Consider the following 17,052-nt stretch of genomic DNA (forward strand, 5'->3'; position numbering starts at 1 on the left):
CGATGCCTGCGGCATGGATCAACTAGACTAAAACCTATAAGTCGTTAGAGATGCCATGACGACCTAGCTAACGGATAGCACACCTGTGCCAATATACACACTGGACACTCCCGCACCAATTTACACGAAGCATATACTCAGTGCTATGACGTAGGCGACAGACATACTCACGGACGTGCATCTTTATTATTTTCCACATAGGCTCTCAAAATGCAGAAACGCAAGACGCACCATGAACTCATCTAAAGAGCTTGCTTACGCTTCGTCTAAACCTAGGTGCCATAATGAGAATTATAACGAAGACACGATACTGGTCATAAGACAATATGAGACTATAACCTAAATCGCCTGTGCACCAAACGGTTCCACCTATACACCAGGCCTAAGTAGGCCGCAAGCAAGAGCTCCCGTGGACATTAACAGTACAAGAGTCAGGTTGCTGATCCTGCAGAATGAGCTTGGCGAAAGCAGACAGCCAAGGTCATAATGTTGCAAACCCACATTCCAAAAGCAGACCATCAAGGGCACGATGTTGCAACCTCGCACGCCGTGCACCAACATTAAAGTCGCACCTGCAAATTAAACCAGGCACACAGTGGAAAAACAATATTAATTGTGCAGAATTCTGCCTCAAACACGGTCCCACCTCACGTGACCAAGCCGAACCTGACAAGATGCCAAGCCCAGGAGGAAGAAGGCGCCTGGATCCCTCGTTACAAGACACTGGCAGATACACTTGAAAGGATCAATGGACATCTGCGACAGTGGGAGTAGTCGGCCGTCCAGCTCATGAATAAGTCTTCACATTGTCTGCATGTACCCATAGTGAAACATTGTTGCAAATTGCAGGTACACCGAGAGCTGGGAACAGCGATGGTCCCAGGCTGGGAAGCTCACGGGCGCACCAATCAGAACATGGGGCTCTTATCACTGACGCCATTAATATTAACCAATCATTAGGAGTCTTCATGTAACAATTCTCATGTATCTAATTGTAGGGACATCCGAGATATATCACCTGACTAACCCTTGTCCACTCATATTATTCTCTATACGTATGCTATACTAACTCTACCACTCGAGCAACCAATTAAGAGTGCCGATAGGTTTTTTTGTTAACTTTCGAAGTGACGCAAGTAGCGCGTCATACTACAGTAAAAAGGGCCTGCGAGCCCCACGATTGTGGGTGTGTCAGGTCAGACGCGTATGATCCTTGACCCATCCCTGCCGTTTGCATTTAATAAACAGCAGAGTCACCTTGCTTCTTGTGCGTGTCTCATACTCTATCTCTTTTGGGATATACGGGAGGAGTTGGGGCCTCCCTGCCCGGAGGTCTGCGGACGGCCCGGCCGACCCCGGCAGAATTTCCCCCCGACAACACGCTCCTAGGGGATTGTCTGTGTGTGATCTGTGTTAATGTGTCTTCCTTCTTTGCTCAAACCTTTTCCTGTATCCTTTTAAGAGTCCCGGCGACTGCTCTACTTTGATCCCCGTTTCACAATCCATTGCTGTTGTTCACTCACCATATACCGCAAGATGCACGTCCTAATGAACCTAGACTGCCCACAGTTTTATACTGTAGCGTGACTCTTGAGAATCCATCTTCACATCTTCTGCTCAGGGGTTTATTCCCCAGAGGGTTTCCCTGTGGTTCTTTGCCACTCTGTGGAATTGTTCCTGTCAGTGGGCAAAGAGCTGTAGGGAGATCTTTAGAGCAGTTTGAGGTACCATTTCTATCTGGCGAGCAAATATTATACAGTCATACAAACGTGTATGTACAATCTGTCAGTCAGCAACGAATGAGAAAACACTACAGACCTGACCTGGTAAGAGCCAAGCATAGACATGCACAATGAAAAAAAAGAATTTGTTGAAAGCTGTTGATCAATTCAGGAAGGTGTGGACTTCAGTATGCATGGATAACCCCGGTAAGGAGGTATCTGGAAAAATGGGATATATTCACAGAAAAAAACTTTGTTAAAGGGACGTTATGGTTAAGTTGCCCTAATAAAAACCTATGAAATTCATTGAAAAAACGTTGTTAATGGGAAATTATGGTTCTGTAAGGATATTTGGTGCGTTACAGCACAGAGTACAGCACTACTGCACAGGTAGCATTTTTTTGTGCAGCACCACTACATGGGTGTGGTGCATTGCTATATGTGTTGCGAGAGTAACATGGACATATAAGTAAAGACAGGCTATTCAGTCAAAAACAATTTTTACATATAAGATGCAAATCCATTTTTACAGTTAAAAGCACACATCTGCACATTCAAAATGCACACTGTAGTGGTGGTGCTGCATAAAAAAATGCTACCTGTGCAGTAGTGCTGTACTCTGTGCTGTAACACGCCAAATATCCTTACAGTTCCAAGTAAAACCGAAACCCCCAAGAAATTCACCATTTATGGTAAGCTAACCAGCCATAACTTGCGCCACCTCCATGCACTGCTAAGACTAACACAGATGTAATTGATGGCATCACTGATGACATCACATATCAAATGAATTCTGATGATAATTCCCTACATGGGTTTGTGTTTACATTGTTGGTGGCAACATATTAGGGGTGATCTCATGAACTAATTAATGTATTAAAGAATGCAGTCCCCTAAATGTAACATTATATTGGAGTGGTGGTGTTGATACAGGAACCTCTTCATACATACATACATATGGCAATGTCTGCAGCATGCACTATAGAAGTACAATATATTGGATCGGGTAATTTGGGATAGTAAATTAATCAATGCTACCTTATCAGAGTTTTGAGTAATGTTAAACATGCCATAAATAGCTAACAATTCAAGACTTACTACACACTTGTGTTAGTACAAACAATACATATGAAGACTCACAATACATACAAATGAGAGGGACATACAGAGAAACTAAAGTAAGGAAGAAAGAAACAACATCACCAGAATATTTCAATACATTTAAAGCTAATCCTCATGCATACAAATGAATTGTATGTTTCGAGGCCTGCTTATCGCCCCATGTATGTCCAACATGAGCTGAGATCAAACTGTAATGGAAGTATTTTGAGAACATATGAGAAGGTTAATGTTTACATATATAGCACCTTTTCAATTTTTCAAACTCTTACTGTCAGTGAACAAAAAAAACTAACCTATATATGTCAATGAATAAAAACACAGAGAATCATGGGTGTGGCAGTTTTATACCACTGTTGTGGATGTACCGAAGGCTAAGACTAAAAAGGTTAAATGCACTGAGTGTATACTCAGTCACAGACAACCTGGGCAGTACTCCTACTGGACCACATCCATATGATGCCACACCAAATCCAACCACCAGGATGGTCTTAGAAAGGCTGGTCCTTTCTCAGGTTGTAGACTCTCTTTCTCAACCACTACTGCCACCACAAAGACCCCTCCTGTGGGGCAGAAGATCCCACCAGCTAACCTACAAGCCATTAAAGAGGCTGTTGATCCATATCTTTCCAAGGCAAAAGTACTCTGTATACACTGCAACACAACACACTGCAGGGGGGAGCAGCTCCAAAGTGCTTTTGAGGCTGTAATCAAGGAGCATGAGGAACATTGCCCCCTACCTTACATTTAATACATATGCAACAGCTTGCCCTATGCACCTGCACCTATTTATCAGTGGTTGGTTCCCCTTCCCTCATGTCCCTGCCCACCGTACTTCCTGGCCTCTCCTACAAAAAAACAAAACTAAAACAAAAAATACAAAATCAAAGAACACCCCAAAAAAAAGTTCCTTTAGGAACCACCTATCACAGTTAAAAAATTGAACTAAATAAAATAATATTATAGACTCCATTTACTTTACATTTCTCAGTAAAGTAGTTAGACTCAATAATATTCTCCAAGATTTCCATTAGCATTTTGTATTATGCTAATGGGAATAATGGGCAATTGTATACTAGAGAAAAATGGTAGTACACAATAAGGACCATAATCCATGGACCTTTTTAACTATCTGTGGTATCCACAGTCCCCTCTCCAGGCCATGCATCATTAAAAGGCCCGGATGGCATGTGCACACCATCGCACAGGACAGCCATTCTGACCTTTTGACTTTTATATTTGTAACACTCCCTCATTGCCTACTTTAGAACAGTCACACATCCATCCACCAATCACTTCCCAAAACTCTACTTATAACCCTATCAACATATCAATCTTCCACACACTAACTGCCACTTAACAAATGCACATATGGATTGTGCAGTGAGAGAAGAGCATACATGGAAGGGGCAGTATGGATGGGCAAGTGCTCATGGGAGCCCAGGAGGGAAGAGCCAATGTGGGAGGCTACTAGCTAACTGCTTGGACGGTGGATTTACAGGGGTCGGATGCATCTTAACCATAATATCCCTTTAACAATGTTTTTCTGTCAATGTAATAGTTTTTTATAAGTGAAAATGTTTCATGATGTTGCATCACTGTATAAAAGGTAATTAAAATTCCTCTTTTCATATATGTGAAAGAACTATAAACGTCCTTTAACAAACATATTTTTTTCAACTCATACTTATGTCAATCATTATCAGCAGTGCATGCTGTGGATGCAAATCATGTTATGTTACGTTATTTGGCATTTATATAGCGCTCTATATATCATTGGCATGACCTTGAAGCGCTGGTAGGTTGAACGTCCTTGGGGACCGCAGTCCAGGTCAGTAGAGAGAGTAAGTGTTGTAGGGTACGTGGGTGCACCACTTATGTGTGCAGCTGATGTAATTGCCTGATCATTAAATTGCCTTTGGCATGAGGCTCAACCATGACCCCAGTTCCACCAAACCACCCCTATTATTCACTGCATCCTTGCTCAGTGTCCACTATACCCTAATAATGTGACCCATGGCCAGTGCTCATGGCATGCAGCCATGGCAGTCTCCAAATGTACTGGGCATGGGCTTCGGCCATGCCGCATTCCCCAATTAGCAAATAGAAGTACATATTTGTGTTTGCCAAGGGCCAGTCCCACTACCTAGATACCAGATTTATATCACTAATTGTTCCATTAATTTTCAGACACTTTGGAAAAATAAAACACAAAATAGAGTTCCAAAACCTTCTTTAGGTCCTTGCTGATACTTGTCACTCAAATTTGTTGTGATAACTGGCACACTTCTGGGGCTTTTCAGTTACAAAACGACAGTAAGTAGGCCCATTTAATTCCTCGCACTCCATACCTTAGCACTTCAAATTCATGGAATATAATGCAAGATTTAACGCCAATCCACAGAGCCCAGAACAAACCTTCAGCCAATGGATCCAAGAGTCCCCCAAAATCCATAGACTCTGCCTCGTCAAACACCTAGCCATAGCCACCTTCAGTGCTCTCACCAAACAGCACGCCTGATACCCTCTCTGCTTGTACATCTCACCCAGGAAACCTGATTGACTGAAAAGTACATAACAAAACTCGCCCTTAACGCCCTGCCATTGAAATTATGTCCACAGACATAAGAATTTACTGTGGACAGCGCAGCCCCTGCATTGGCCTTTTTTCACCTATAAAAAAAGCCACATATCATCATGATGCTACTCCCCACTCTTTCCAGACTCTCTTTCAGTGATCAAATAACCCAAAATGTATTTTCCAGACTTTTTCCCCACTGTGCTACCCGCGGACAAAGGCCACTGTCCGTGAATCCAACATGGTGGCCGTTTTAAAAGTTTTGATGCACCTGATGTTTTTCACCATCCAATCAGCGGGCAAGTCCGATGTCTGTGGACATCATGTCATCCGTGATTGGCCCGGAGGCCTGTCCGTGGAGCGGATAGGGAAGTGAGTCTGCGGACCGAACGCAGATATCATTCATTTTTTTAACCTACTCCTGGACGGATTTACACTAAATTTACAAAAGCATGCTTTTCGGGACCGAGCCGCTGCTTCTGCCACAAATTTGGTGAAAATCCATTCAGCGGTTTGGGCTGTATTTGTGAGCAAAAACATGTTTCCATTGCATCTATGAGGAAAACCACACATTTTGGGACGCCTATAACTTTGACCCCCCGGATGAAACCTCACCAAACTTTGCAGAATCAATTGGAGGGGGTTTGGTGAGGATTCATCGAGGGGCGGGCAAACTTATAAGCCACCCAAAAAGTGCTTTCCTATGGATTCAGCAACTTACCATAACTACACGGCTGCTACCGCAGGCCGTGTAATTTATATATTGCTGGACTTGCTGCCCAATCTGGAATATTAGTATCTTGTGAATTAGACATCAAATGATCTTTGAACATTTTCCAGCCTTAGAGAAACCCTTTGGCTTGAATGACGATAGGACACCACCCACCTCAGCAGGATCACTCTGAGGTCAATATTTGGATATGGGAAAAAGCAAAACAAATATTGTCATGGCTAGTCGAAGGGAGGATTACAATTTGATATGTAGAGAGAATGATGGTTGTCGCAGAAACGTCCAGCAGATATTGTTGGGCATGTGCAGCATTTCACGAAAATGTCTATTCAGCAGTAAGGAAAACTGACAATTTTGCATCAAAAGGCATAATTGAGGAATTTCATAGTAAAGAAGCTTTACAGATACCATGTTCAGCACCTAGAAGCAGAAACCATGTTAAGTGAGATTAATTGGACTTCAATCAGCTGTATACTGGAGCAATCCAGTGCCCTCCTGATCATTGCTCAGAATAATGGAAAACTATCAAGCTCAAAGTCGCCTCAGACATGCCGGATATGTTAAAAGAACGAGGGAATCTGGAATCCTGCCATTTGATTTATGATGTGCTGCAATGGTGGTGATACTTAAAAAAATGGCACGTCTGGAAATGAATGTTCTGGTTATAAACTATACATATGCTATTTCATTCAACAAATGAAATATACTGTACACTATAAACTACACAAACTTCAATGTACAAAGTTCCTGTTCACCATAAGGTATTAAAGCCCAAATTCGCCAAAAAAAGTTATTCAATACTTCACTGCATGAGCCGCCCCTTCTTTATCGGTCTCCCCACCTTCCACCCATTGTGTAAATCTCTCCTGACCCTCTCAATTATCTTCTGTTCCCTGTTCATTAACTTTTTGTAGAGTGAGATTTTTCAGCAGGAACCCTGTGAAAATTGCAGGATTCTAACAGAAAGACAAATTCAGTCTGACACAAAATGCGTTCACTTGTCACCTTCGCGCTGAAATTGCCAAACTAACCATTTAGTCAACTTTCACCCTGCTCCCCCTACTCTGATTGGATCATCCCCTGTCCCTCCTCCAAATATCATTTTGAGCACTTTTTGTTCACGTTCTCACAGGATTAGCACAGGAATTGCTTGCATCGAGCAAAAAATAGAAGACAAATTGAAGCTTTTTATTGCTAAAAAAGCCTCAGTGCTGCAATGCACCATGGGAGATGTGTAAAAATATGTATGTACAGGGCAACCCCTTTTATACTTCATTTTAAAAAAACAACACTGGATGGATTTAAAACAAACCAGAAAATTGAATATTTGAGATGCTTTTTTGTGGCACAATGCTGTCCAGCGTTTCTTTGCGCTTTGCGCCTATTAAATGGAAGCACCTTTTTACCTAAAGGAAAATGAATGCACTTAGGCTAAAAACGAGTTGGACAGTAGCCCTTAAATGCAGCAGTAACGCTATTACTGCCGCATTTAAGGGTTGGCCTGATCACCAGTTGAGCGCTAAATGGGCTGTGTTAACTTTGCTGGAGGTGAAAATCCTGTTTAGCGCTCTGTTTGTGGCGGTATTACTGCCAGTGGTGATAGCACCCAGAGCCCCATTGTGTCTTATTGACCCAATGGGAAATGGGGATGTACTGTTACTGCCCCACTAATTGCGCTGGACTGGGTGACGCTAATTCAATTACAGATGGGTGGTATTATCGCCGGAATACCGCCCAGCTCGTGATGAAGCCCTTGGACTGAAAGCCAGGAAGACCTATTAATTCAAACACATGCACATTTTCAATACACTGGCAGGTGGCTTGAACATGCATCACAGTTTCATGAGCCACTTTCCCAACTAACAGGTGTTCCACTTTTTCCACCCAAAGAGAAGCAGGATTCATAATATTCAGAGCTGGCACACCTATCAATTTTTCCAAAGCCCTTTAATGCCGTCTGACTGCAACTGCAGCAGCCCCCCAACTTCCCTAAGGCAATGTCTATTTGCAAGACTTACTCCAGCCCAACTGTCTATGTTTAACACCAGTTAAGTTATGGTGGTTACATACATGGTTGAATTAATACCTACCACCTGAAATGTGAAACTAGATTAAGCCATTTTGGCTATGACATACATGCTACAGGAAACTCAGGCCCGCATGACGAGTACAGCAGTGTGGAAAAACACGGTGTAAATGCAGTGGTACTACAACTTTGGTGGTAAAAATATAGAAAAATTGGCAGAACTACTGCCAGCGTTAATTCCACCGAAATTCCCATGGAGTCCTATGCACTCCACAAAATGGGGACTTGCACCACCTACCACCACTTGTAATTCAGCAATAAATCCACTGGACCATGTGGCAGCAGCAGTAATCCGTTTGGCAGCATTTCATTGGATTTACCACTGAAATATTGATACCGCCAAAATAAGAGGCCCTCAGTACTTTATGACCGGTATATCATGATCATTTATCTGTTTATGCACAGTTTCTTTAATGCCATCTAATTCTCCTATTGTTAAATATCCACATAGGCATTGAGTGCTGCTTGCTTCGGTTAGCCTTCCTTTTGGGAGACATTTCTATTGGTGTCTTAGTACTGTCAAGATGCACTTGGTGTTCCTTATTTAGGACTTGGGTGGTGGCATGAAGATGGACGATTTTAAATGCCTGCAATTGCCTCCATTTGAGTCGTTTCTTTCCTCTTTGTGTTTTCATGGCATGTTCATTTTCACAGTAATGTAGGTTCTCAGTTTTAACTCTTCAGTGGGTTTGTTCAAATGTTTTGCCTTGGATCAGTCTCATCATTTTATTTGGTCTGTTCCAAGATGAAATTACAAACTCTGCTTTCCACTTCTAGGGGCTCATCTACTATGTACTGGTATTTCCTCTGGATATATCGCTAAACTCATATACTGTGACATGCACAAATCATACATAAACGATTTTGAAACATGGAGATCCTTCAGTTATTGGGGATGGCGCTGTCCCTCTAGTAAATACCCTGTCAGAAGTACATCTCACCCCACACCCATACAGAGCCTTTTATTTATGTATGTTATTCCCATACTGGATCCCATCTGTTTACTGCAAAACACCTTAGAAACACCTGGACGCCATGACCGACCCCCGTCGGGACTTCCACTTCTTCCTTCCATGCTCTACTCTCGCATGTTTGCTGTTTCGATTTCTTAATTCTCCCTTCCCAATTGCGATTTTGTAACCACATTTTATTTTTGGTTTTTAAAGGGATTTTCTCATTTTCATTTTTACGTGTTTATTGACCCCTTTTTTATTTTTGGGAAATATGATGCTGGTTTTGGATCCCAGGCTGATTATGAAATGTCCAGTTATATTAAGCGTTTTGCAGCATCCACAGTGCGGCAGGTAGCGCTCCACAACGCATCCAAATAAATACGTAAGTGCGCAAGAGCGTCACTTCATTTAAGAAAAGGGTCATTTGGCTTGATATAGATATAGATGTGCAAATGTAAGCTTATATGCAAACTCGAAATCCCTGTTGAGACCTTAGATCTGCTTGATGCCCTCTAGTAAAAGGATAAGTTAATGGCCGCCCAAATTGAGAAAGGTACACAAAGCTGGATTATACATATTATCTCCCAGAAGGGATAACATCTCTCCTGAGCCAAAGAGGAATCCTGCCTCACACCCACTATAGTCATCATCATAAAGTTCCATACAGGGCTGAAGAACTCTCAGGAAGCCCAGTCCGGGCTTTGCTCCCAGAGTAGCCACAGTTTATAAGCCACCCTCAGTTATAAATTGGAGTTCCTCACTGCTTTCATTTGTATAGAACATGGTTAGTTGTAGCAGTTTGGGCCTATACAGAAAATATTTATATACTATAGATTTGTATGTTGATTTCCGTTCCCCTTGTGTGTGGTTTCAGCACACCAAGTCTCCCAAAAACACCCTGGTGTTGTGGAAGACTTAACGCCTGTCCACCCCAAAGACAAAAACATGTTCACATGGTTAAAATATTCCATACAGATAGTACCAGACTGTCAATGAATATATAAGCACATTCTCTGCATACCTAACCTGTTTGGTGCACATCCCCATCCAACTCTAACCCACTCTAGTGAACACAGCCTACATAGAGAGCCCAATACATATATGCTTTGTGTAGATGACGATGTATATATATACTTTGAAATCCTACCCGCAAGTAAGGCACCATCGTGGCCAAATGTGAACTACAATAAAGTCTTGCATGATATGAGGTGGAGGATCAAATGCTTCAGAAAAGCACTTTGTACATCAAGATGACAGGCTGGCACTTTCAATTTTAGCATACTAGTTTACCTGATTGCCAACAACATTCCCTTTATAAACAGTCTATTCTTGACTATTCCTCTCTTGGATTAGGCTTGATAGTCACACAATGAAAACTCTGCAGTTCCTCATGTGTTAAAATGTCTAGAGATTCCTCAGCAAATAAGCCACCAAACTTTGCGCACACTCTCACAACCCTCATGCATCCAACATTATGTTGCACGCTAACTTAACCTGCCACATTTTTGTTTGAGACTCAGCAGCCTCAAGGATCATGGCAGTGAGCAGGATCATCTGCTATGGCACAAGCTCTGGTGAAGCAACTCTCTCCATCTCTTCCTCTCCTTTTTGATACACTCCAAATCCAGGCTTCACAGCCGATCTCTATATTGGATTATCTTTGCTCCTCCATCATATGATGTGCGAGCAGCCATTTGCGAATAAGGCTTCGGAACTCCTGTGCATCAAGGAGTGTATACCAGTGGGTTATCACTATGGCCGTTGGCTCACATTAAGCAGAGGAAATCACGCAGACTTATGTTTAATTGATTGATGTGTATACTTGTATTATGGGCTGAACAATGTAAATGTTTTGAGGTGTATATAGGGGGGGATGCCAAGACCAACTATAATGTTTTCATTATTCCGCAACATTATCACTATTTGGATGCTCTGCTCACAGAATCATTTAAAATTAAGGAATGTACTGTCAAATTCACCTGTTTTTGTTTAAGAATTAAACTAGTGTTGGAACAGTAGAGAACTATCACGAGGGAAAATTGTGGCAAACATACCTTTAATGAATCAGAACTTACCTAAGATGGGGAGGAAGCTGAAACCTATTCCGAATATCATCAAAGCGTCTGCCCAGGTAGGGGGTATCTATGGTCAGGAAGATGCCCTTGTAGCCGGCCCTTTCTGCCCGCTGCACCAGAGACTCTGTGAGCTTGCGGTCCTTGTAGATATAAAGCTGCATCCAACGAAGGCCATCAGGAGCAGCTTCTGAAACCTCTTCAATGGATGAGGTGGCCCAAGAGCTCAGCATCATCCCTGTTCCCAAAGACCTGCAGGCTGGCACAACGCACAAGAGACATTCATCTTATTGAAATACTCTGTTCACAGCATGATTTCCCTTCCAGGCAAACGAGTTTAACATTGTACTCTCACCATACAACCAATATATATATTTGTGCTAAAGGCATTGGTCGTGGTGGTTATGGAATATTTTAACATATATACTGCATGGTTTGTGACAGTTTTAGAAAAAAGCTCACGGTAGTTGTATCACAAACATTGGCATGCATTCACAATATTTTATTCTGTTGATTGTATCACCCAAAATGTTATATTTCACTGGAGTGGCCATTAATAGTGATTTTATCTTCTGAGTACAGATTCTCCCAGGAATCCAGAAATCTAGCTAAAAGAAATACAAATGTCTGCCTGGCATTTTGGGTGAGGGAGGTCGCAGACACCAATCTCCCTTCCAACAAATTAGGAGGTATATACGTCTTGTGACAAAACAAGACCATCGTTTTAGGACTTAACAGATACAGTAAAGCTGTGAACGACTATCCTATTAGTCATATATGTTCATCAATTAGCTTTCGCTTATTTGAGAATAGCCTCTTCACGGGCAAAGGAGGCTGCACACTTAAGGCCACTAACTGCTGAGGACGGCAAAGCCCCACCCCGCGCTATACATTAGTGGGCTCAGGGACTGGCATGCCCCAGCTTTCTGCGGAAAAAGAAAGATGCATACAGGAACAGCAGGTAAGTGTGTGTGTGTGTGTGGGGGAGAGGCATGCTATGGGTGTCAATGTGGGGGTGGTGCTGTGATGTGTGTGTGGCAAGAAAGAGAGGGGGCAGTAAAACATTATTGGAAGTAAATCCCAGCAATGCAGGAGAAGATGGCAGTGGGTGAAGTTAATGGGTTCGACAAGCTTTCCCACCCATTGAAGGCCACATGCCTGATGGTGGCACTCACAAATATTTATGGTACGCATGTTCGTCCCCAAAAGTGCAGAAAAGGGGTGCTTTTTCCATTTTAAATCGAGGAAAGGGTGGCGGTTTTTCACCCTCTCCGTGTTAAGGTGCTTATATATTGGGGATACAATTAGTCATCCTTCTGGTCCTGAAATTGATCAACAAGAACGAAATCCGAACAGTCTTTTGAATGAACTAAAAGGTAACCTCTTCCAGTTAGTGCACTTGAGCCAACCCCTCCATAAGAGCATGGTCCCTGAGACGCTGCAGTCATAGATACATACACAGGTGCAAGGATGTGGGCAAAAGTGGTCAAGCTGAGGGACCTGTATCAAAGTATGTTTCAAACACTAATTTGTCTAAAAAGATTGGGCGTTTTGATATGCTGTTAACATACATTTCCTTTTCATTTCAGCAACCTCACTCAATTCAGTTTCTTGCAGATGGTAAAATGGATAAGGAAAAGGCAACAATGTACTTCATGGTCTGTTTTCTCCTACCCATTCCTCTCCTTCTTTCTGCTATTTTGGTTTCGAAACAACCACTCTGCAAATATGTGTTTGCTAGAGACAGCTTTTGTAAGGTGCAAAACTAGAAAATGGAGTCAAATAGTGCTTTGTGTTGTTATTTTATTTATTTATTTATTTATTTGCCAGGGGTTAGCCCTGGCACTTATTTATTATGAGCCACGGTACTTATGTGATGTGTTTTTTGGCAACTTTATTTGTGTAACTGCCAGTCACATAATAAACACTGATGGAATCAGAGCAAAATGTAAATGTGAACAGAGGATAGCACAGCGGCCACGTGCTGGTCTTGGAAGCAAAACCATGCAGAGCAACAGAAGATCGTATCCGGATATGTGCTCAGAAACCGAACACAGGTGTGTTATAATAATGTTTTTAAAAAGAAAATAGTGTTTAAAGACACACTTAAACATTTGTCTGAGTTGTAGCTTTAACCCCATATATGTTGACAGAATGGGGAGCAGCCTTGGGTGGTGCCAACAACGGGCAAGGAGCCGCCCATCCTGACATGGCATGGGCGTGTTAGAAAATGTTTGAGCCCCGGATTATTATTATTTTTTTTACAAATTAAGCACTGGAGTCAAGTGTATTATGCATCCTACTTTGTTTCGACTTCTTGTATGCCCTGTCATCGGTATGGCAATTCCCTACAGCGGGTATAATTGTTACAGGATATGATTTCCGCACATTAAATCACCTATCCCACTTACATTAAGGCAGAATTCCACTTGACGTATCATTATCATGTGCGACTCATCTTCCCCACTCCGTAATACTTTTCAGATGATCTTCTCTGCACTGGTGGTTTCAGATCTATTATGTTCCCAGTCTTGGGAGCTAACCAGTCTATTGCCTGTGTTTTAAAAAATATTTGTGTATCACATGGAAGTATGAACGAGATACAAATCTGCAGGCGCTGGTTCCCCAATGACGTGTAGAGTGATACTCTGGCTTCATTGTGTCTCTTTTAAAAATACATTCCCATTGCTTTCAGCCATTCTCACCAGATTGTTTTCAAAGTCTTAAATAAAATGTGCCCAATTTAGAAAAAAAAACTTGGTAAAGAGATGAGAAAGCATTTTGCTTACACACCTGTACTGCTGCAGGGGTAACCTTGCTAGTTCTTAATATGCAAACCAAACCTGCACCTAGGCTCTGACCAAGCACAAGTGAAAATGCAGCATATTTGGAGGTGATCAACACAAATTTCATTGATCATGAGTGTGATGCAGGAGTTCATGTGGGACTCCTGGCGGTGCGGCTCTTCCTGTAATTGGTTTGGTGAACACACCCTTATGGCATCAATGGGTGGCAGTATGACCATGTACTCCCACAGAGCAGGTTATGGGCTTCTAGCAGCTCCTTGCTGAATTGACCGGTGCCTTGAGCATCCTCCATTTTGGGATGCCCAGGCCCTGTCATTGGAATCAGTGGATTCCTGATGGAAACAAGATGCTCCCTGTGGCCTCTTGGTTTCTATCACCTGTTACCTTACTTTTCCCGAAGTCCCAGGAAGCTGTGACTCCGTCCATTCCCCCTGCCTGGCTATTGGGTGGAAGTTCCATATATGGTGTTGTGGGGAAGTCCCGGCCAGACTGGTTGGAGCCTCCCCAATGACTGGATGTTGTGGGTACGCCCGAAGGGTGGGACCTGAGTGAATGTGGGGGGTGACAATTACCCATCTGTGTTATGGTGTCTAGTATCTGGTGGTTGACACAATGACTGAGACAGCCCTGCTCGAAACTGGTATGAATGCAGTGTGTAGTGCTGAATGGCAGAGTACTGTCTGACTGCCTGAATGCTCGTCTGAGCGAGTGGTTGCCTGAGTGTGACCCAGCAGAATGAATGGGAGATCAACAGTATATCTGGGGGCCTCTCACTGTTAGAAATCATTCAGAAGCTAAACTGATGCTTAACTTAGAAGCCCACTGGAAGAAGAAGAACTGCTGCTGCTGTCCTTTGCTTTGATCCAAGAGAGGACCTGGTTAGCAGATCTCTTCCTGAGCTATGAGGGACCATCGTCCACCAGTTGATCTTTGCCAAAGCTCCCTGATAGACAGACCTACGAAAGGCTGACGACCGGAGAAGGGGACCGCTGAGGAGAACGAAGAGAAGCACCGGACAGCCATCCACCATCACTGACCGCTGTCAATGACCGCAACTGCAGTACATTGAAACAAGGACTCCCTTGCTCACCCTTGCAGACCGCTTTCGTCCTGACGGAGAAAGTCAAGGCCGCCGACGACCAAGGAGAATCCGCCCGTGGGTTTCCCACCACCCGAAGACCTCAAAGACGTTGACAAAGCTACTGAAGCCAGCCGTGGTCCCGTTCCGTTCGCCGATGCCAGACGCTGATGACCTGACACCCTTACTGGGCCAAAGTTCTTCATTTACTCTTTGCGGCAACAAACATTCGTTGTTGAGGTCCGCCGCACGCCTCAGTTTGCAGGACGTTTTCGACCGATCATCAACGAGCACCGCAAGAAACGAAGCTGCTGCCGCAATGACAGTGTTCACCCTTTTTCATCCTGGGATCTCGACAATCCGTGGCACCTGCCTTAAAGGGAGCTGCTCAAGAAGTATCCATCGACGACCCAACGTCCAACTCTGCTATTCCAGGTACATTGGGGTTGTAGAACTATTTAGAAGGAAATAAGACTCTTGTGAACAATTTATGGGCTGGGCTTGTACGATATATCTTTATTTACAGGTTACCCAGGTGAGGGGATCCTCATACAGAACTATGTCTAGGTAACGAGGCCAGTATGCTGCCAATTGTTCTACCGAACTGCTTTCCTCCTATGTCTATTGTTGGTTCTGTTCATTACTTGATTTGTGTGACATTTAAACTAAGTTCAGTTGATGCACTTTAACGAAATCTGATAGTAATTGTGGTACCACGTAGAACTGTGTATATATTTGCCATTGTAGATTAACTGAGCACAAAGTGAGTTATTGTGATTTTGTAACCTTGAACCTTAATTATATAAAGACTGTGTTTTAACTAATACAGTGTGTGGACATTCCTTTGTGGGTGCTTGGGGACTACACTGTACTTAAGAACCAGCCCACATCACCTCCTGAGAAGCTAGGCCTTCATTGCTCGCCACATTTTACCAATATAGAGAGTCTTGGCTGGGGTCTTCTGTGCCTCTCCTCTATCATATAGAGAGCAGGCGTACAGACACCCCCCCCTCCAGTCTTTACAATGAGGAAGCTCTTATTTCTTTGGAAGACCTTTCCACCCCTGCCATGATTCTGCAGGTGGGCTGGTTCATAAAAGTGAACACACCCTCAAAAATGCATTTTGGATGGGCAGATTCACTTTGGTGAATCAACATACCAGCAGACGGTGCATGCTTGGAGTACCACCGTCATGTGTAGAGTGTTTTTTTTATTATCAGCCCTGATTCTATCCATTTCCATAAAATCTGTGCACTTTGCACTTGTCTACAATGTATAATAGTTGTCAGCTGACTAATTACTCTTTAGGCTTTCTTAATCCAATCGTGAAAAATGACTTACTCGTCAGTCCTAGTGCAAGGAGGGAGGGCTGCGGACCTTTATGCACTATGGGCCTCATTACGACCATGCCGGTCCGGTAAATAATGGTGCTGGAAAGCCTACCAGCACCATTGTTACCGGACCGGCATAGTACGACTCTGCGGGTGAGTGCCATTCCGCCCGCCAGGGTCAGACCTGGCAGACGCAACGGCATCCGCCTGCAGAGTTTCATGGAAGCACAAGCACCGTTATTAATATGGCAGTTTGAATACCTCTGCAGAGGCAAGCTTGTTGTTCGGGTCGGGCCATCAATATGCTCAGCATTGTGCAGCAGTGAACTGGTGTGAAGGGCCAGCTGCCCTTCTCACCAGTTCACTGCTGCAGAATGCTAAGCATATAGATTTCCCCAACTCAAACAACAAGCTTACCGCTGTAGAGCTCTTCGCCTTTGTACCTGCCTTTGTCGGAATAGCTGTTGAAGTATGTTCAATTAAGTGCCAAAGTCAGCACACTGGGCTCCTTTGTTTCAAATAGGTTTGAACAGGCTTCAATGAGCTAGAAGATCGTCCGATGATGGTTTGATGCAAT

The 17,052-nt window shown here is 43.2% G+C and overlaps 1 protein-coding gene across 2 annotated transcripts in view; it reads right to left on the bottom strand.

Annotated features, from left to right (window-relative positions):
• The window catches only part of HAO1 (hydroxyacid oxidase 1), a 411,308-nt gene that overhangs the window by 236,168 nt on the left and 158,088 nt on the right, over positions 1-17,052 (bottom strand). For both annotated transcript variants that reach the window (XM_069608280.1, XM_069608281.1), the window contains exon 3: positions 11,263-11,518. In XM_069608280.1, coding sequence (XP_069464381.1) covers positions 11,263-11,518 — 256 coding nt within the window. The remainder of the gene's footprint in view (positions 1-11,262; positions 11,519-17,052) is intronic.

The sequence above is a fragment of the Ambystoma mexicanum genome, chromosome 4q (genome assembly GCF_040938575.1).
Source record: "Ambystoma mexicanum isolate Mex_15411 chromosome 4q, UKY_AmexF1_1, whole genome shotgun sequence".
NCBI lineage: Eukaryota > Metazoa > Chordata > Amphibia > Caudata > Ambystomatidae > Ambystoma > Ambystoma mexicanum.